The sequence below is a fragment of the Otolemur garnettii genome, unplaced genomic scaffold (assembly GCF_000181295.1).
Source record: "Otolemur garnettii isolate 467f Iridium unplaced genomic scaffold, OtoGar3 scaffold00018, whole genome shotgun sequence".
NCBI lineage: Eukaryota > Metazoa > Chordata > Mammalia > Primates > Galagidae > Otolemur > Otolemur garnettii.
In genome coordinates, this window is record NW_003852413.1 from 7,027,059 (window position 1) to 7,048,146 (window position 21,088).

Here is a 21,088-nt window from a genome sequence, read left to right on the forward strand (position 1 = left end):
AAAAAAAAAAAAAAAATTTTTTTTTGAAGAAACTGGGTTGCTTGGCCTCAAGTTTTTAAAAAAGATTCTCTTTTTAGAAAGACTGGGACAGTGGCAGCGTGGAGACCACCAGTTAGGAGGGGCCTGCGCCAGCCCCGGTGCCAGCTAGCAGAGCCGTAGGCTTTGTGGTAGCAGAGGGGGCCGAGGAGCAACTTTCCCACCCTCGAGTTTCCGGGGAGGATGGTGTTTCCCAGTCACCTGGGGCCCCTGCATTAGCTCTGGGGCCAGTGGTTCTCCACTCCTGCGGTGCTTTAAAAAAATACATTGCACCTCTGAAATTCAGATTCAGGTGGTCTGGGGCAACGCTTCTTCTCAAGCTGGAGGGCTCAAGGGTCACCTGAAGAGCTTGTTACACAGAGTCCAAAATCCAGGCGCCATCTCCAGAGAATCCAATCTAGAAGGCGAGGGGGTGCGACTGAGAACTTGCATCTCTATCAAGTGCCCGTGAGGTGCTGATACTGTGGATCTGTAGGCCAGTGTGGTCGGTAGGGGGCCGGGAACGAGTATTTTTGAAGTCCCTCCAAGGTGATGATGCTGGGTAGCGTGGCCCAGGTCTACGTCGGGGCGGGGGCTCCCGGGGGCCAGCCGGTAGGTACTGGCAAAAGGGCGTCTGGGAGTCGATTGCAGGACTGTTTAGGAAATGTCTCAGGGCGGGGCTTAGGTCGCCCCGCCCCGGATCAGGCCCCGCCCTGTCCCCGCCCCCAGGAGCCGGGCTCCGCATTCCTGCAGCTGGGCGTGTCCCTGGAGCAGCAGCTGCAGGTGCTATTCAAGGTGCTGGAGGAGTACGACTGGAGTGCGTTCGCCGTCATCACCAGCCTGCACCCCGGCCACGCGCTCTTCCTGAAGGGCGTGCGCGCCGTGGCCGACGCCAGCCACCTAAGCTGGCGGCTGCTGGACGTGCTCACGCTGGAGCTGGGCCCGGGCGGACCGCGCGCGCGCACCCAGCACCTACTGCGCCAGCTCGACGCGCCGGTGTTCGTGGCCTACTGCTCACGCGAGGAGGCTGAGGTGCTCTTCGCTGAGGCGGCTCAGGCAGGCTTGGTGGGGCCTGGCCACGTGTGGCTGGTGCCCAACCTGGCTCTGGGCAGCACCGACGCGCCGCCCGCCACCTTTCCCGTGGGCCTCATCAGTGTGGTCACCGAGAGCTGGCGCCTCAGCCTGCGCCAGAAGGTCCGCGACGGGGTGGCCATTCTGGCCATGGGTGCCCACGGCTACCGGCGCCAGTATGGATCTCTTCCTGCCACTGCTGGGGACTGCCGCGGCCACCCCGGGCCTGTCAGCCCTGCCCGGGAGGCCTTCTACAGGTGGGCACCTGCCCGGAGCATGGGAATGAGAGGTGGGGTCGCTTCAGTGCACCTGGTGGCAGTGAGCTTGGGCTTGCCCACTGCACCTCCTACTCAATGTGTGCCTGGGGCCAAGTTATCTCACCTCTGTGGACCTTGGTGTCTTTGCCTGAAAACTCAGCGAGTGTCAGGGTGTGGCAAGGATCCTGGAGCCAATAAAGGGAAGCACTTCCAACACTAAATATGCAATGCTACCTACTGGTGGTGGTAGTGAGGTAGAGGCCAGGGTGTCTTGGCTTCTCTCTCTCATGGCAGGCACCTACTGAATGTCACCTGGGAAGGCCGAGATTTCTCCTTCAGCGCTGGTGGGTACCTGGTCCAGCCCACCATGGTTGTGATCGCCCTCAATCGGCACCGCCTCTGGGAGATGGTGAGAAGGGGGTGAGCCCAGGGGCCCTCAGCTTCCTCCCGTTTTGCCCCCAGCCCCTCTTGTGCTCACAACTGAACAGAGTGCCCTTCTGTTTGTTATCCAAGCCCTCATCTTCTAGGTCTCAGCTGAAACATCTCCACTGGGAAGCCTTCCAGGTGCCCCAGGGTGGGCAAGGTGGCTCTGCTCTGGGCCCCCATAACACCCCAACTTCCCTCTACTACAGAACTTACCACGCTTGTCATATGACCCTGCCCCTGGAGGAAGAACCCAAATCTGTGCTGGCTAGACATGAAAACAGATAGATATGGAGAGATCAGTACTTGAGTAGAAATGTATGCAAAACACTATGGGGTTAGAGATGAAGAACAGGACTTAGTTCTGTTCAAAGGAAGAAACTGGAGAATGTTTGAGCTGGGCTGTGAGGGTTGAGTAGGAGCCCACCAAAAAGGATGCTAACCTGATGTACACAGAAGGGCAGAGGGTTTGGAGTATTTTAAAGGGATGTGGGGGATGTGTTTGAGGATATGAAGACTGAGCAATTAGGATGGGGTGAAGGGGGGACCTTGGACCTAAGTGTGAAGGACCTTGAGTGTTCAGCTAGACTTTCTGTCAAGGTCAGGGGAAACCAGCATAGGGTCAGGTCTGGGCTTTAGGACGATGCTATGGGTTGGCAGCAGTGAGGAGACTGGTCAGAAGAATGCAGGGACCCAAGGCTGGAGAGGGCCTCAGGGAGCGCTTCTGGCCTGTGCTCAGCCCTTGTCCTGACTGTCCTCCAAATGCTTCTGCTCCAGTCACTACCCTGTTTGTCCTGTCCCCAGCATCCCTAGATGAGACAGGTCGATTCTTGGGCCCAGAGGCCCCACCTAGAGGGTAGGGGTAGTAGGGCTGGAGGTCCTGGGCTGAGGCCGATCACCCTCTACAGGTGGGGCGCTGGGACCATGGTGTCCTGTACATGAAGTACCCAGTGTGGCCTCGCTACAGTGCCTCCTTGCAGCCTGTGGTAGACAGCCGGCACCTGACAGTGGCCACGCTGGAAGAGCGGCCCTTTGTCATTGTGGAGAGCCCTGACCCTGGCACTGGTGGCTGCGTACCCAACACTGTGCCCTGTCGCAGGCAGAGCAACCACACCTTCAGGTCCGAGAGAACGCTCAGTGAGGCCCCGTGTGAGCTGGGGTGGTCAGGTGTTGTGTGTGTCTTACGCTTGGGGGGTTGGGGGGGCCAGGCTGGTAGGAGCTGCAGGGGCAGGGCTCTGGGCTGGACTGAGACATGCTCTGACTCCTGGTGGTCTGTGGTGGTAGTGGCTATAGCAGCAGTGATGCACCTCCCTACACCAAACTCTGCTGTAAGGGCTTCTGCATCGACATCCTTAAGAAGCTGGCCAAGGTGGTCAAGTTCTCCTACGATCTGTACCTGGTGACCAATGGCAAGCATGGCAAGAGGGTGCGCGGCGTGTGGAACGGCATGATCGGGGAGGTAGGCCTAGCCCTGAGGTCCCACCACCAACCCTGCCCACCTGCTACCCAGGCTGCAGGAGCCACTCAAGATATCCCTCAGAGGGGGAGACTGGGCTGTCACTAGTGATGGCCCCCAGAGTGGTCAGTACTGAAAGCTCAGCTCTGAGGACCCCCGGTGGGAACAACTGACCCAACAATAGATGGTGAGGGGTGCTGGGAGGTGTCTGGGAAAGTGTTTCAGCCCTTGGGAGCCCTTCTTCAACCCTGACATGGCCCCCACATCCTCCAGGTGTACTACAAGCGAGCAGACATGGCCATCGGCTCCCTCACCATCAATGAGGAGCGCTCTGAGATCGTGGATTTCTCTGTGCCCTTTGTGGAGACAGGCATCAGTGTGATGGTGGCTCGCAGCAATGGCACCGTCTCCCCCTCGGCCTTCCTGGGTGAGGCTCAGGGATGGCTCTGGGAACTGAGGGGTTTAGGGGCTGGTGCAGAGCTGATTGGGAAAGGGAGTCAGGGCCCCTCAGAGGCCAAGTACAGCAGCCCTGAGTGTCTTGCTCCAGTCAAATGGAGAAGGAAGAAGTGATGTTGATGTTTGGTTCTGAGTTTGAACTCAGATGTAGATGAAGGTGGTTGTAGGGCAGGGCACCATGGTGAGAGATGGGAAACCAGGAGGGCAGGCTGGCCTCATGATGTGCCATGGGCCAGGACAGTGGACAAAGGGAGAAGCTCTGTGGGGAGTCAAAGAGCTGAGGGACTGCGGGACGAGGAGCTACTTTCTCACTGGTTAAGGAGCTCAGCACTTGCTGGGCAGTCTCCTGTGTCTGGCCCATGATAGGTGCTGGGGTCACCAGACATAGTCCTTGCCTCCTCAGAGTACCTAGTCGGGGGCCAAGAGGGACTTGCAGTGTGAGGAGGTCCACAGAGCTGTGAGGACAGGTGAGGCTGTCTTAGCTCTGCCCCTTCCTGCTGTGTGGCCTTGGGCAAGTCAGTGAACCTCTCCGAGCAGGTTCCTCAGCCACAGGGAAGAAAACAACCCCCACCTAACAGGATACCTGTCCTCACCCAGAGCTTCTGGGCTGGTGTGAGGGGGCACACTGAGGCCTCTGAGCTGCCTTCCTCTGCCCCCAGAGCCCTACAGCCCCGCTGTGTGGGTGATGATGTTTGTCATGTGCCTCACTGTGGTGGCTGTCACTGTCTTCATGTTTGAATACTTCAGCCCTGTCAGCTACAACCAGAACCTCACCAGAGGCAAGAGTAAGTTCTCCCCATGGCCCAGGAGGGGCAGGCCTGGGCAGCCCTGAGGGCTGGGCTCAGGGCCAAAGCCTCCTTAACACCTTTGGGAGGTCCCTGGGACAGTGAGTGCTGGGGCTGACCTGATGAGAGACATGCATGGGGGAGCTGTCTTGACCTGAGTAGAGACGGCCAAGGAGGGGTCCCCATCCAGGCCAGGGCAGGAGCTTTGGAGTCCAGTGGGCTGAGACCTGAGCTTTTTGTGGTGGACAAGAGGGGCCTCAGTGTCCATTCTCTGCCCCCAGAGTCTGGAGGCCCATCCTTCACCATTGGCAAGTCTGTGTGGCTGCTGTGGGCACTGGTCTTCAACAACTCGGTGCCCATCGAGAACCCCAGAGGCACCACCAGCAAGATCATGGTGCTGGTCTGGGCCTTCTTCGCTGTCATCTTCCTCGCCAGCTACACGGCCAACTTGGCTGCCTTCATGATCCAGGAGCAGTACATTGACACTGTGTCGGGCCTCAGTGACAAGAAGGTTCTGGGGCCATTGCTGGTAGTGGGTGGGGGGCACTGATGGTGGGAGTGCAGACACAGGACAGCTGGAGTCTGGGGAATCTGAACTGGAGGCTGGAGCCTGAAGCAGGTGCAGGGCCTGATAATGGGGGAGTTTGGGGCCAGGGCAAGAGTTAGCTCAAGTCCACCCACTGAGTGGCCTTGGGCAAGTTGCTCCCTGTGGTGGCCTCATATTATCCATTTGGAAAACACAGGAGTGGCCTGGACAGTCTTAAGCCCCTTCCGCTGACTATGCAAGTCCACACTGTGGGCTGGGCTCTGGGATGCAGCTGTGATGCCTGCCAGGCAGGGTTCTGACTGCTGCTCTCTGCCTGCAGTTTCAGAGGCCTCAGGATCAGTACCCACCCTTCCGCTTTGGCACAGTGCCCAACGGCAGCACAGAGCGGAACATCCGCAGCAACTACCGTGACATGCACACCCACATGGTCAAGTTCAACCAGCGCTCGGTGGAGGATGCACTCACCAGCCTCAAGATGGGGTGGGTCGCCAGCCCTGCACTCAGCCCTGAGTGACACTACCCAGTGACCAGCCTTAGCTCTGTGCCTTCCTGAGAGACCCAATGTGGGGACAGTGGGAATGGGCCATCCCACAGGACTCCTGGGGTAGGGTGAGGAGGTCTTGGGGCAGAGAGGAGCTTGAAGCAAAAATGGAAGTCCACCATGGGTCCCAGACACAGCTGTGGCATTGGCCAAAGTGCAGCCTTGGCTTGAGGTGGTTATGACCTTCTCTGGGTCTTAGGGCCCTGGAGGGGGTGGGCAGAGTGTCCTGGCCTCTCTCAGGAAGAGGGTGAGAGGGTTCCTTGCTGCATTCAGGACCCAAGAGAACTAGAGGAGGCTCCTTCCCCCACCCCTCTCAATTGGTACCCACCAGGCTCATGTGACTCAGACCCCTGTCAGGCCCAGGTTTGGTGCCTTTTCCCTCCCCATGTGGTCCCTGGCCCTGAGGGCTCAGCCTGTCCTCAGGAAGCTGGATGCCTTCATCTATGATGCTGCTGTCCTCAACTACATGGCGGGCAAGGATGAGGGCTGCAAGCTGGTCACCATTGGGTCTGGCAAGGTCTTTGCCACCACTGGCTACGGCATCGCCATGCAGAAGGACTCCCACTGGAAGCGGGCCATAGACTTGGCGCTCCTGCAGTTCTTGGGGGACGGTGGGTATTGCCGCAGCTTGGGGCTGGCATGGGCAGTCCAGGTTCATCAGCATCTCTTCCACCATTCTGAGTCCCAGGGTCTGAGGGCAGGAAGAGGTTGCTAAGGATGAGAAGGGCAGCTGGATAGAGACCTGAGGAAGAGATGGGTTTGCAGGGAGGGAGCTGGACCCAGAGCTCGGGAGTCCCTCAAGGCCACACGGGGGGAGTGGGGGTGGCTGGTGGTGGCTGGACTCCTTTAATTTCCCCAGGATCCCCCGATCTCTTTCAGGTGAGCCCCTCCTTTTCCCAGTGTGGTCCCCCATTTCCATCTTCCTTATGTGGGGTAGCGCCAAGGACCCTGCTTAGTCCCACATGCGAGTGGTCTAGCCCAGCCTGCCCCTAAACCCAGAGAGCTCTGAGTTTAGAGGAGCACCATCCTTACTTGATAAAATAGTTTGATTTCTCAGTACCATAACAATAGCGATTATGGTGAGGGTACCTGGTCACCCAGGCCTTTAGTATGTGTGTGCCCAGCTCCATGCTTGGCATGTAGATGGTTATTAAGTCTATGGTGACAAGTAAATGAGTGAGTGAGTGAATGAATGCTACAATTTACCCATTCAACAGCCTCGACTAGGCAAGTGGGTGCCCTTTACTGGAGGTGAGTAGAAGGGGGACTCAAGGTTGGCGTTGCCTTCCTTTCTTCTGCTCACTGACCCCCACCCTACTGTCCTGCCTCTGTTGGACTCGGTCTCTGTGTTGTCCATTGAGGAAGAAGGGGGTGGCACCCTGGCCCCCAATCCCTCTTTGCTGCAGGCTCATGCTGAGCTTTGAGGGGGGTTGTTTTGAGGGAGAGTTCCTGAGCCAGGTATGCGCCCCCCACCCCCAGGAGAGACACAGAAACTGGAGACAGTGTGGCTCTCTGGGATCTGCCAGAATGAGAAGAACGAGGTGATGAGCAGCAAGCTGGACATCGACAACATGGCTGGCGTCTTCTACATGTTGCTGGTGGCCATGGGGCTGGCCCTGCTGGTCTTCGCCTGGGAGCACTTGGTCTACTGGAAGCTGCGGCACTCGGTGCCCCCCACATCCCAGCTGGACTTCCTGCTGGCTTTCAGTAGGGTGGGTGCCCACCTCACCACACAGGCTGCAGCTATAGGGCTACCAACCCAGATAAATCCATTTACAGAGGTAAACCCAGGTCTGGAGAGGTGGCAGAGCCCTTCTCCCACAGGCTGTGGGGTTGAGCCCTCCCAGTTCCAGCTGGAGTGATCTGGAGACTGAGTTGCCCTGGGGAGCAACCCTTCCCTAAAGGAGTACCTGGCACAGAAGAGACCTTTCCCAAGTAGTTGCTTCGCTGATGCCTCGGAGGGGTGGGGACAGTCCCTGATGGTTCCTAAGAGGAGGGAGCGCCTTACGGCTTGTTTTCCCTACTGCCCAGGGCATCTACAGTTGCTTCAACGGGGTGCAGAGCCTGGCCAGCCCTCCGCAGCCTCCCAGCCCAGACCTCACGGCCAGTTCGGCCCAGGCCAGTGTGCTCAAGATGCTGCAGGCGGCGCGTGACATGGTGACCACTGCGGGTGTGAGCAGTTCTCTCGACCGGGCCACGCGCACCATTGAGAATTGGGGCGGCAGCCGACGTGCACCCCCGCCGCCCTCCTGCCCAGCCTCGCAGCCTGGCCTCGGCCTGCGTCCTCCCACCCCCAGCCCGCCCCTTGAGCTGAGCCCCAGAAGCTGGGAACAGGCAGGTGGAGGTCGCGCCACGCTGGTGCGCAGGGCCCCGCACCAGCCGGGTCGCCCTCCGACGTCCGGGCCACCCCAGCCGGACGTCTCCCGGGTGTCTCGCCGGCCGGCGAGGGCCGGGCACTGTGGACGCCATCTCTCGGCCTCAGAGCGGCGCGTGCTGCCAGAGCGCCCCCTGTCCCCCGCGCGCTGTCACTACAGTTCCTTCCCTCGAGCCGACCGATCTGGGCGCCCCTTCCTCCCTCTCTTCCTGGAGCCCTCGGAGCCGGAGGACCTGCCTCTACTCGGGCCCGAGCAGCTGGCCAGGCGGGAGGCCCTGCTGCGCGCGGCCTGGGCCCGGGGATCGCGCCCGCGCCACGCTTCCCTGCCCAGCTCGGTGGCGGAGGCCTTTACCCGGTCCAGCCCGCGGCCTGCCTGTTGCGCCAGTCCCACCTGTGCCCGCCCAGACGGCCGCCCGGCCTGCAGGAGCTTGGCGCAAGCGCAGTCAATGCAGCTGCCGTCCTACCGGGAGGTCTGCCTGGGGGGCGTGCTGGCAGGACCCCCAGCCTGGCAGCATGCGCATCATGTCTGCCTGCATGCCCATACCCACCTGCCGTTTTGCTGGGGGGCTGTCTGCTCTCACCTCCCACCCTGTGCCAGCCATGGTCCCTGGCTCACTGGGGCCTGGGGGCCTGTGGGTCACAGAAGCAGGACTCTGGGGTTGAGCACAGGCTACAGGGACAGTGGGGGGCTGGACGAGGTCAGCAGAGTAGCCTGTGGGGCTCAAGGCTTCCTGGGACCCTGCACCTGGAGGCGAGTCTGTAGCTTGGAGTCAGAAGTGTGAAGTGTCAGCCTCTCTGGTTCCTGGTTGGCTGGATTCTCTGGCTTCTACCATGATATCCTTGCCATGAGACTCCAGGGACAGATGATGTCTCCTGTGGTCAGTTCAGTGACTTTAGCAGACTCAGGCCCTGCTTTGGGCTGGTCTTTGGCTGTCCCTTTACCATGCAAAGTCCTACCCACCCAGCTTGGAGTTACAGGGAACAGTGTGGGTCAGCCCCATTAGGGTCTCCCTGTCCTGATGTTAGCCAGTTCCTGGTCACACTGTGGTCTTGGTGTGGGGCATGGAACTGTGGAGGCTGGATCCTTGTTCCACCTGGCTGGAATTTCTTCTCATCTGAGCATTGGAACATTAAACCAACCTTTTACAACCCATTGGTCCAGGCTGTCTCATTTTGCATCATGGAGGGGGCACACCATCGTAAGCAACAGGGCATCATGGGAGTATCCCAGATGGTAGGGTGTCTGCCTATAGCCGAGGGGCAGCTCCCTTTGAGAAGGATGTGGGGAGGAAGTGAGGCTGAGGGCAGAGGACACTTGGTATTAGCACCAGCTCCCACTCACCCAGGTCCTGGATGTGACGGTGGACTCAGCACAGGGGCTCTGGTAGTTGATGGAGTTTGTCCCTCAGTGTCCTTGAAAAAGGAGGCTTGTGCCAGCGGGTATGGCTGTCTTGCCCTGTCAGGGACCCCTGGGAGCCTCAGTGTCATGGTGGAAAAGGCAGGAAAGGTCTGTTGTGGGAGTCTGGGCCCTCTGTCTGCATTGTCTCCATTGCTGACTTGGGAAGCTCAGAGCTGCCTGTGGGGCTCATGAAGTGTCGCACAGGTGGATGCTGGGTCAGCCAGGCTCAGCCTTACAGGTGCCAGGACTCCTTGGGTGGGAGTGTTGCCTTAGTCCTCTGTCCTTCCTCTGGGGCTGCTAGCCCTGCCTTCTTTCTCTGTCACACATCACTGGCTTTGGACCACCTAAAAAGATGGCTTTTGCTTACAATTTTCAATTACATTTATCTCCCATCCCAAATGACACTCAGAAGCAAGTGAGCCTGCATTATTCTATTCCAACAATACAGTGTGCACTGTCAATTCTGTCAGACCTTCTCTAACTGCCCAGGATGTAAAGTCTGAGGGCTGCTGGGTGTAGGCAGGGCAGCTCCTGATTCCATGTAATGGGAGGGCCTGGGAGGGGCCCTGCTAGGTGTTGCTGCCCAGTGCCCTTCCCCACAGCTCCTTGCTGGGGTCCCTCTTCAGTGTCTGAAGACCCCACTGCCTGGATTGGGACCATGAGAACTGAACCTTTTTCATTTGGCTTTAGGGGTGAGGGCAGCTGAAATAGTAAAGTGTGATACACGTCCATTCTAGGCTGGAGAGTAACTACCTCAAGAATGAGTGGCCCCCATCCCTTCCAGTTGCTTTCACATTCTATGCCCTGAGCTAGATCCAGGTTGGGGAAGGGGGAGTGTGAGTCTAGGTGAGTGCTGGAAGCTTGGCATGGAGCTTGACCTTTTTCTGCAGCCATAGGTGGTGACAGGGCTGTTGGCCACCAGCCCCAGGACCTGACCTCCCTGCTCCCTGAGTCAGGGTCTGCCTGCAGCTCTGGATTCACAGCTGCGGCAGGTGACACTGGGAAGAGCTTGAGGTTCAGGCTGCTTTGCTCGCTGCCCAAGATCATTAATAACCAAGAACCGGAAAGGTAATTAAGAGGCAAATGTAGACCTGAGCTTGTGGCTGGCTCCCGAGGGTGGGAGGGGGGACTCCTGCTCCCCAACCAGGCACTGGCTGGTTGCCTTGTTCCTTTTCCAGGATATATTCTAGGTAGGGGCGTGAGTCCTGGAGGGGCAGGGGGCAGGAAGGATGGTTTTGTGAATCCAGGGTGAGCTTGGCCTTATGTCCCTGCCTACTGCCCCACTGAGAGGAGGGCAGAAAGCCTGGCAGGGGACAGGGGAGAGAGGCAAGGCCCTAGATGTGAAATCAGCATAAACGGAGGCTACACTGACCAGGCACCTGACACTGAAATGCTTTTTTTTCTTTTGGCGAGATACAGGGAGAGGCCCTTGTCAGTGGTTTAACCGGGGTCCTTCCTGCCACTGTCCCGTTTTGCCTCATGTCTAGCTGAGCTGCTTGTGATCCACGCCAGCTTTTCTCCAGGGACCCTGGTATGTGTGGGAGGGGAGAAGAGCTTACAAAAGGGTGGGCTGATTTCCTTGGCCAGGACCTTCCAGCCTAGCCTGTCTTGTTTTTGAACAGGGAGGACTTGTCCTCAAGTTTTCTAGGGGACTGGAGAACCAGAGACAACCCCTCTCCCCAAAAGCCTTCTACACTCTGAATTCCCATCAATTTACTGTCTCTAAGTTATAGCAGGCTGTGGCTACACGAGGGCACTCAACTCATTAAGAGGCTGTGAAACCAAATAGGTGTCTGGAGTCCTAGAAGAGTGGGGTCTTTGGCTACAGGTGTGGTCATTGCTGGCAAGTGACAAGATAGACGGGCATCAGTAAAGAATAGCTTTATTGAGCACTTCTGTGCAGGGCACTTAGCTCCGTACTTTAATTCCCACAATGAGGCAGTGACATAGCTACTGTCACCCACTTTACAAATAAGGTGGGGAGAGCTCATGAAGGTGCGCTGCCTGTAAGCAGCAGGCCCGGCAGCTTGTTCACGTGGAAGGTGCCCAGTGCTGCGCCTGGTACATAAAAACCCTCAAAAGAGGTTACTTTTCCAGTCTGCAATCCACACTATGGCCCCCATGCTCCAGGGGAAGGGACCCCAAGCTCTCTGCTGTGCCCTGCATCTAGGTGTCTGAAGAATCAGCTTTACAGTGGCCCTTCCCACGAGTCAACTGTGCTTGAGAATTTGCCTCCTGGACAAGTGGAGTCTCAGCCTTCCCCAGAGCCTGGCACTACCAGCCGCTGCCCATCCGGGCTGGTTTCCCAGGAGGTGGGGCATAGCTCCTTACTGCCCTGGCTTTGCCCCAGTCCCCCTGTGGTGAGAACAGCTGTGTGGCTGGGGCCCTGGCACTATGCCCAGTGCACACCCTCCACCCCGCAGCGGTGCCTCTCAGCCTGTCACCTGCCATCTGGCCCACCTAAAAGCCAGTGGCCGCTGCTCTGGCCTCAAGTGAGGCATAGCCAGGAGCTGCCATGTAAGGCTCTGGCACTCAGGTGTATCTGCTAGTTCTGCAGGAGGGAGGCGGGGGGGGGGTGCACTTCCACCTTGATCTGGCCTGCCTGGGTGCATGTGGGACAGAACAGGTGAATGACAGGGCTGGAGACTGAGCATGGAACATCTCCACAGCTACAATTGTACATGGGGCAGGGAGGCCTGGCAACCCCTTCCACCCTCCCCACCACTGACCCCAGAGTCCCATTTGCAAAGTGGAAACCACAACCTGTGTGTCCACTGCACCAAGCTGATGTAAAAGCATTATGCCTGTGGAGAGCCAGCATCACCTGGTATGTTTCACTGCTGGGGACTTCTCTCCTGACTCCAAGTCCCCCAGCTGTCAGTGGCACTCCAAGGGGACCCCACCTGACCTTTGGCAAGACAGGTAGCAGGTGAATGAGAAGCAAAGCAGCAGGAGAGTGGGAGTGGTGTGAGCACCTTGGGCCAATTCCCCCAGGGCTGGGCTGCCCCAGCCTGAGGTGGAGGGAACTCAGCCACTAACTCCACTGCTTTATGGCTCCAGATTATCACATAAATCAACCTGGGCTTTATGAGGCTAATAAATATGTGTCCAAAATTTGGTTTGGAGCTTAGGGCAGCCGGATGATTTAATTTGCTTTGTCCTTAAGCAAGAGGGAACGTAATTTGCAAAGGGTAAGTACAGATGTTTTCAGTTTACAATAGCTGGGAAGCTCCAGGGAGGGCCTGCACCACAGCCGGGTCTTCCTTATTCTTGGTCTTGTCACTGTGGTGCCCCCCTGCTCTGCCCACCCCACCGGGCCTCCTGGTTAGAAGCCACAATGGCAGATGGGGGAGGGGTGTTTGCTTTTCCTGTGATAGAAGATAATGATACCTGGGACAAGCTGTGAAAACTGCTGAGGCGGAACAGTGAGAAAGTCATCAGGCCAACTGTGCCACTCGGGGGCTCCCAGCCTGTGGCTGCCAGGGTGGAGGAGGGTGGCATGCCTATGGGTACCCCACATTTCCTGCAAATCCCACATATCCCCCAACCCTGAGATCACCTTGGGCCCCAGCAGACCTGGCATCATTGTTCTGTCCAAGACCTGATGACAGCGAGATGCAGGGGAGAGGTGGAGGGAGGTCCCTCCAGGAGGGCTGAACAAGGCACTGAAATCAAGGAGAGGCAGGGGCCTGAGACCTCATGCCAGAGAGGCAGCTCCTGGGCAGCTGCTCCGGGCTCCGGGACCCGGGACGGGTGGGCTCCGGGGCTGGGGGCAAGCCAGGCAGGGTCAGGAAGGACCCAGGACCTGAAGCAGAAGGCACATTGAGATGAGTTCATTTGAGTCACATACGTTTCCAAGGAGGCCAACCCCAGGTGCGTGCATGACTGTGGTGGCTGGGGACTGGTGGTGAGTTCCCCACCCAACCCCACGTCACCCAGAAGACATGGAGAACATGAACCCTGAATGCCCACACTGTCTCCTAAGAGCCATCTTTAGTGTTGAGTGGGAATAGCCTGACTTGCAGGGTGGGACACCAGGGCCCTCCACCTGCCACTGAGGGTGCTAGGTGGGGCTGCCTTCCCTCTAGCAGGCCCCTGCACTGCAAGAGGCCCTGAGGACTCCAGTGTGACAGCCAGGAGGGCAGAGAGACCCTTTCAGGGACATGAGCTCTGGGCTTTAAACCCAGCCCACAGGCTGCTGTGTCCTCATGGAAGGGAAGCTCCCTCTAGCCTGCTGCTCTGGAGCTGGCGCCCACAGCAAGGGCCCTCCCAGCTCTGGGCCAGGCCACTGGTGTCAATTAGCACTTCCTGTTCTTGTCACCAGGGCCAGCCAGGCCCTCTCCTAGGAGTGGCACTTCGTAACTCTCAGGCTGGGGGTGGGGGGGGAAGGATGGCCCTGCCCATCACAGGCAGGCAGGGTTAGGATGCTTAGGACCTGGTCCTTAGGACCCTCTCAAGAGGCAGCAGCTGGAGACTTTCTAGACAAAGAGGGAGCTGGGGAGGCAGGGAGGGGAGACGTGGGGCTGGTATAATGGCAGCAGCGCCAGCACTGCATCTCCCACCTCATTGGGAGGCGCCCGCCTCTGGTAGTGGGGGGTAGAGTGTGTTGGGAAATGGGGTGATTCCGGTAATAAGTCCCAGAGTCCAGGAGCAGCTGCATGTGCCCAGACAGGTGGGCCTGGGAGGAGAGCTGCCCTGGTAAGTGCAGCCAGGTACACACTGGACGAGTCTGGGCGGAGAGTCTGAGAAGACTCCTAGCTGGGCCTGAGAGCCACGGTCCCACCTGCCCCAAGAAGGCCCGGGAGACAACTAAATCTTGGCTCCGCAGGCGGGGAGGCTGCTGTCACCAGATGTGTCCCGCCATCAGAGCTTGGTCTCACTGAGGACAATGTTGGCTGTGACGAAGAGGAAGCATGACAAAGCCCAAAGCAGTACGAAGCCCACCCACAAGGTGTGGCGGAAAGGGGATCTGTGCTTGTTGACAGTCCCGTATCCGAAGGCCAGCTGGGTGTCCTTGCGGCAGAGGTACACCAGGAAGGCAGGGATGACATACTGGATGCCGGTGCCCGCATAGGCCCCTGTAATGCCCACCAAGGACTCCAGGTCATGGGTGCAGAAGGCCACGAGCACGGGGGGCACGAGGGTGATAGTGGGAAACACGATGCGGTCTACCACCCACGGGTAGGTGCCGCCCTCGCGGTGGAAGAGCGTCTTCCAGTTGTTGCGCAGTGTCACGGCGATGATGGGGAAGTTGGTGCTGATGGTGAACACGGGGAAGAGGCCCAGGAAGAAGCGCACGGCGGCCAGGCCCACAATATCGCAGCGCGCGAAGTTGAGGGTATACATGTCCATGAGGCTGTCACCGCGGAAGCAGAAGATGGCGGTGAAGGACAGGAGGCTGTAGAAGGCCAGGATCAGCACGTAGTCCAGGAATACCAGCCGCGTGAGATGGCGCTTGGAGGAGACGGGGGTGATGAGGGACGGCAGGGAGTGCTGGCACATGAAGGAGTACACGCACACCCCAAACAGGTTCCGGACCCCAGAGAAGTCAGCCAGGGTTGGGTGCCCCTCCCCGTGGCCATGCCCGATGCGGACCAGGGCCAGCACGATCATGACAGTGAAGGCTAGAAAACAAGAAGGGAGGAGTCAGCCAGGGGGATGGTACAGTCCTGCCTTGGCAGATTCTGGCAAGGTTCAGCCTGCTGTCTCATCTGGGGCAGGCTGGCAGTGGCTGCTCCTCTTAGGAAGGTCTGTGTGGGCCTCTCTGTGCCCCATTCCTCCTTCCCCAGGAGCAGAGACCCCATGCATGTAAGGACAGGGATGTATCAGGGCCACTGGCAGGGTGGCCTGGCACTGCAGATACAGCAACTCTGTCTTCTTGGAGGCAGCCGAGTCCCGGTCTGGAGCTCGGAGGGTGGGTGGGGGCAGCAGTCTGGGTCCAGACTCCCTTGGTTTAAAGAGATGTGTGTTTGGGGAGCTGGGGATGGAGGCAGAGGGCACAGAGCATTCGGGAGAAGGGGTCCTGTGGGCCGATGACATCTACTAGATAGAGCTGAGGGAAAATGGGCAGGAATGCTGAGAGCACTGAGCAGAGAGGGGGGTGCCCCAGGGCCTAGAGCAGGCAGGAAGTTACCAGTGGTCACTTCAGGGAAGAAATGACACCAAGGACCAATGGTGAGGACTGCTGAATCCTGAGCTGCTGGCACTAAGGCTGGAGGCAAATGGCATGTGGCTCTGTTCTCCTGGGCCCAGTAGCACAGCTAGGGACAGGCAACTTGCTGCTGAAGTGGAAGGGGACTTGTAGCTCTATCTGTTCAGAGCAAACAGGCTCCCCTGTGATGGGGACCATCTCCATCTTCAGACAGTCCACCAGTCTGTGCTCGAGCATGGGCTGCCTGCAGATAGGGCTGAGCAGTGCAGCTGCCCACGGCAGGACTCAGAAAACCCTACACAACCAACAGACAAGGGGGTGCCCGTGGCTCAGTGAGTAGGGCGCCGGCCCCATATACCGAGGGTGGCGGGTTTGAACCCAGCCCTGGCCAAACTGCAACAAAAAAATAGCCGGGCGTTGTGGTAGGCACTTGTAGTCTGGGGAGGCTGAGGCAAGAGAATCACTTAAGCCCAAGAGTTTGAGGTTGCTGTGAGCTGTGATGCCACAGCACTCTACTGAGGGCAATAAAGTGAAACTGTTTTTTTAAAAAAAACAAAAACCAAAAATCAGGCACTCCCAGATCTTACAGTGTCACTCTGGTCCAGTATGTGCTATCCAGACTACCCAGAACTGTCACTGTTTGCTACTCAACACACAAATACCACCAGTGTCCCTGTGTCCTTCTGGAATTTACTAACCCCTGCTGTCTCTGCTCAGAACAGTCTGACAGCCTGTGCCCTGTTCCTTAGGTAAAGCCCACAAGGACCTGTGACATTTCTTTGTGAGAAACACAGGCAAGCATGACGGTGCAGCGGGCTGGAAGAGGCCAGCATACAGCTCAGCCTGGGGCCCCATCAGAGGCTCTGTCCCAGGTGGGAGGCTGGGGGGCCCCTACTATCCTCTTCAGGCCACATCATACTCCACCACTCCTGGAAAATACGGGTCGCTCTGCTGGGACCCGCGGGAAGCCAGGCAATGTCTTCCCACAATGTCACTGGGGAGTGGGATGGAGTCTTCATCCATTACTTTAATCAGAACTACCTGACACTGTCAGGGACGGGAGGGAAAGAGGGAAGGACAGAAACAGGCCTGTGAAAATCACCAATAAAGAAGACGATTTGTTTCTGACTCTCATAGCCTGCTCCAGTCCCTGCCACTCCAGGGCCCCAAGACTCCCACCACTCAGGGGCATTGCAAATCTTCCAGGCCCTGGTCAGTCAAGGGGAAGTGGTGACCTAGTTCCTCTCTCTGCCTCAAGCTGCCTCTAAGTGTACCCTCTGGGGAAGGGGGGCACAAAAGGGGAGTACTGGGGGAGGAGATGAGGGAGGGGCACCTGGGAAAGGCTAGACAGGCTGGATGGAGGTGGAGTCCCCATGCGCCAGAAGATCACAGAACAGGCCGAGTAGGGTCAGGGGAGCAGTTGGCAGATGGGCCCGGGGCCACTTGGTGATTAGTCACTCAGGAGGCTGCATCAGACAGTTCTGCCACTGCAAGGAGGGCAGGGTCAGGGCACAGCGGGCAGCTGCTGCAAGGCAAGATTCATGACTTGGGCTGCCACTGCTGCCTTGGGGTGCCACTTTCTGATCGGGTGCTTGGCCCTGGCCAAGGCAAGATTTTAGAGGCAAATGGGGAGGAATCCTCTAGCCTGTCACTCAGCCTCGGCCCATGGGTCTGGCTGGCAGCCTGAGAAGCAGGAAGACACGGAGCACACCCATCACTTCTCTCTAGCCGGACACTGGTTAGTGTCTCTGTTCCTCTAAGCCCCCAGCCTTAAGTCTCTGCAGAAAGGCAGCTGAATACTGGCTGGCTTACTTGAAAGCAAGGGGCTGGCTTACTTGTGACTAGGGGCTTTCATCATTGTAAACACACAAACTTACAGGGTAGGTTTCCAAAGAAATTAGAGCGATTTTACAAAGTGCATGCAGGTACATTCATGTACGCCCACCAGTATAAGCCTGCTAGTGGGGTCCTCCAGAGCCGCTATTGTGGAAGGCTGCCTTAATTGCCAACGATAATGTAGGACATTATCGTTCTAGAACTTTCAGGATGGCCTACAAAGAAGCCATGGCTCTGGGTGATAAAAAAATTTATCTTTCCATTGTCTAGCCATAATTAGTTCCACTTCATGACACTACTACCTAGATCAGTCACCCATCTTGTTCTCTTAATCAAACCCATTTCCAAAACAACAGGTCTATTTCCAAAATCCAAATGTACCCTCACAGGCTGGATGTTTGTCGTCATTCAGGGTGAAAAGAAGATGCTAGAAGCTCTTAGGAGGTGATTTTAAGGGCGTTGAAAAGTTGCAGCTCCTTGACAAGCACCTGGAGGGGACAGGCCCAGGAGTGAGTCTCACCCCTGCTATCCTGTTAGTTACACCCTGTGTCATTCTGTCAAAAGCTCAACAAGTGGAGGCTGGCAGCAGGGAATGTTGCCAGCTCTAGGGAGAAGCAAACCTGAGCACCTCACAAGTAAGCAGACTTGGGTCACTCGGCCCTGAATCTCCACTCGCTATGGGCCAGGCCCTGCTTGCCCTCAGGGGCCCCATACTTCATGGCAGTTAAGGGGCATAGTCTTATACCAGGGAAGAGGATTATTCTCAAGTACAGACTGGGCCTCGGGGTGAGGTTCAATGTCCCTGAGGAAACAGCCTGGCTGAGGTGGAGGGTGGAAGAGGAAGGGCCCTCTGGTTCCCACCTAACATAAGGACATCTTCAGAGCTCCAGTGGTGCAATTGGTTAGTGCATGGTACTAATATGAAAGTGGGCATCTGGGCTCTATCCCCTGGGGGGGGGGGGAAAGAGGGAAGGGACATATTCCAACCAGATTAGAAGAAATCAGTACCACTGTACACCCTAGGTTCCGACACAAAACAAAGAAAAGGGGGGTGGTGGGAGAGGAGGGCCTGGTGGGGCTCTGATCTTGAGGGTGCTGAGATGGGCAGAGGCCTAACCCCTACTTCCCGCCTGCCCTGGCCTGGGACCCCACCCCTTTGTCCTCCACCCTTGGCTGTGAGAAGAGCAGAGTTCAACAGCCATCTCCTAGATTGATTGCCCCATGCCTGGGAGACAGCTGCTCCAAAAACTCATTAGATCTGATCATAAATCAAGATGAAACAAGGATGACAGGCTGCGAGAGACCCTGCCAGGACGCGGGGCAGGGAGTGGGGCTTGGTGCGCCACACGGACACCTGGGCCTTGGTGGCCAGCTCTAGCCTACCGTGTGGAGGCTGTGTGGGACGCCAGATGGGGTGCAGAGGTGGGACAGAGCAGGGAGTGCTCCCAGACATGCTGGGGACCAGACAGCCAGGACTTGCACAGTCAGATGTGCAGGGAGCTCTGTTGCCAGCAGGGCCTGTGTTTCCCCAAGGGCAGGGCAGGTTGTTGGCTGGTTCTCTGACCTATCACAGGCTGCTGCCAGAGGATCCGAGTCTACAGCCACCTGCAGTGCACACTGAAGTCACGCTCCAAGGGGTGAGGACAGGCAGTGAGGAGCTGGGGAGTTTGCAGAGAAGAGGAGGGAGGCTCACACCACATCACATGCGTGGCTGTTGGGCCTCGGGAAGTTCAGCTGCAAAGTGACAAGGGAGGACAGGAGACTTCTCTTTTAATACCCGAGTAACAGCCAATGTAAAAACCACTGCACTGTTTTCTGTAACTGACAGGCTCACTCAGATGATTCCTCCCTTCCACAAAGATGAACTGTGTGTTCCCTGAGTGCCGGCACTAAGACACAGGCCTGTCCTTCTAGAGCTTAGAGTCCAGGGGACTAACAGGTGGAAGTTACAGGAGACAAACAACAATGAAGGGGTCAGAAAGGGTTGGAAGGACTTTTCGGGCTGTTTTCCCTCCACGTGTGTGCCGCCAGCATCCTCAGTTTAGGAGGAGCTCACTGCAGGGCAACCAGGAGTCAGGGCCCCCTGGGGACATCGACAGCAGAGCCTGGCTGAGGCCTGAAGCCCTCACCTGCTGCTGTGCACAGGCTCATCCTGACAGCTGGCCTCAGCACACTGTCCCCCGAGCCATGTTCCCCCCTCCCACGCTGCGGACACCAACACCTCGGGAGTGAGGAAGACAGGTGCAGAGGGCGAGCATTATCTCAGCAGCAGAGATAGAAGAGGCACAAATCCCGAGCCATTAGGGGCCTGTTAAGAGATGATCTCTCTCTCCTCTTTCTGAGGAGGTTAAAACTGTAGTTTACACAAGAACTAACCCTGCAGGACTCAACCTCAGGACCTTCAACAGAGACATGTGCAGTGTGTGGTGTCAAGAGGAGGCCAGGGAAAGCCAGCGGGGCACATTAATGTCACTTTCCACTCTTAGGGATGTCAGCAACTTCACGGCTGGCAGTCAGGGTGGTATTTTCACATCCAGATACATTCTCACGAGAACCAACAAGTCAGAAGAGAAGTGGTACCTTCCCTAGACAGCCTCCCTCTTTGGCAGAGCCTGGTAAGAAGTCCCTGCAGGAGCTGTCTGGCCGTCTGTCTGTCCTCAAGGACCCTCTCCAGGGTAGGCAGACAGGCAGGCCCTGCTGACAGCCGGCCAAAGGGCTCAGGCAGTGCTGGTTCATGAAAGGATGAGAGTGAGCACCCCCATCTCTCTGGAACCCCCCTTTCCTGAACATGTCCCACCCTCTGGAACTACTCCCTGGGGCCTGGAGGAAGAACTGGGTCTACCTGCCCAGATGAAGCCATGCCAGGGCCAAGACCTCACAGGATTCACAGTTGATATGTTGGCCCCCTAGGGGCCAACTAGGGGCTGAGCACACATCTGGGGTTGGGGTCCCAGGCCCGATGCTCATTTATCCAGTCCAACAAGCAGCCTCAACTCACCTCTCTTGGTACATGTGGGTAGAGACAGAAATTAAGAGTTGCCAGCAGCCAGCTGCACCCTCAGCATAGTGCTGGCTTACACTGGGAGTGTGGAGAGGGACGAGCTCCTTTAGGGCCTCTGAGGCCAATGGCACAGCAGGTGGCCAGGCTGGCACTGCCTTGGTCTCCCAGCTGTGGTGAGATGCTCCCTGCTGCTTGGAGTGTGGCAGGGACCTAGGCAGGACTACACCTTCCTTACTGAATCCTGAGATCTATGTGGGATGGGCGTGAGGCCTGGGGCACTGACCAGGGACCTCTGGAGCGGGGTGGGAGAGTCTTCCCAGAGCCTCAGCCCTGGTCCCAGTGGGCATAACTCTCATGGTAGATTTGTGAAGATGGGCATAGGGTCCTTCTTGGTGCCCTTTTCCTCATCCTCATGAGATAAGAAATTATATAAAGGCCACTTTGAGGCTTGCCTGAGACGCTATCTGGGGCTGTCCCAGAAGATGTCAATGAAACCATCCAGCTGACAGTGAAGACTGAGCAGAATTTACAGCTGTCCTTGGCTACCACAGCAGCTAATGCCACACATGGCCACTGAGTACTTGAATGTGGCTGTGAGGTGTGCTGAGGTGCAAAATACGCACCAGGTGTCAAAGACTCAGTGTGAAAAAGGAACGTGAAATACCCCACTAGTCATTTTCATATTGCTTACATGTTAAAGACGTTTCTTTATGTTAAATAAGTACATTATCAAAACTGATAATCTTTATGGCTGCTAAAATATTATAAATTCTGCA

The 21,088-nt window shown here is 57.4% G+C and overlaps 2 protein-coding genes across 2 annotated transcripts in view; one reads left to right on the forward strand and one right to left on the reverse strand.

Moving 5' to 3' along the window:
* GRIN2C (glutamate ionotropic receptor NMDA type subunit 2C) overlaps positions 1-8,747 on the forward strand; it is a 14,845-nt gene extending 6,098 nt beyond the window's left edge. The window contains exons 3-13 of the mRNA XM_003786155.1: positions 745-1,343; positions 1,638-1,752; positions 2,675-2,886; positions 3,060-3,225; positions 3,496-3,649; positions 4,338-4,463; positions 4,745-4,974; positions 5,330-5,490; positions 5,975-6,162; positions 7,031-7,263; positions 7,583-8,747. Of these exons, the coding sequence (XP_003786203.1) occupies positions 745-1,343; positions 1,638-1,752; positions 2,675-2,886; positions 3,060-3,225; positions 3,496-3,649; positions 4,338-4,463; positions 4,745-4,974; positions 5,330-5,490; positions 5,975-6,162; positions 7,031-7,263; positions 7,583-8,707 (3,309 nt within the window). The 3' untranslated portion in view covers positions 8,708-8,747. The remainder of the gene's footprint in view (positions 1-744; positions 1,344-1,637; positions 1,753-2,674; positions 2,887-3,059; positions 3,226-3,495; positions 3,650-4,337; positions 4,464-4,744; positions 4,975-5,329; positions 5,491-5,974; positions 6,163-7,030; positions 7,264-7,582) is intronic.
* A 2,443-nt stretch (positions 8,748-11,190) lies between these two features.
* Positions 11,191-21,088, reverse strand: part of TMEM104 (transmembrane protein 104) — a 60,128-nt gene continuing 50,230 nt past the window's right edge. Inside the window, exon 10 of the mRNA XM_003786156.3 lies at positions 11,191-14,948. Coding sequence (XP_003786204.1) covers positions 14,188-14,948 — 761 coding nt within the window. The 3' untranslated portion in view covers positions 11,191-14,187. The remainder of the gene's footprint in view (positions 14,949-21,088) is intronic.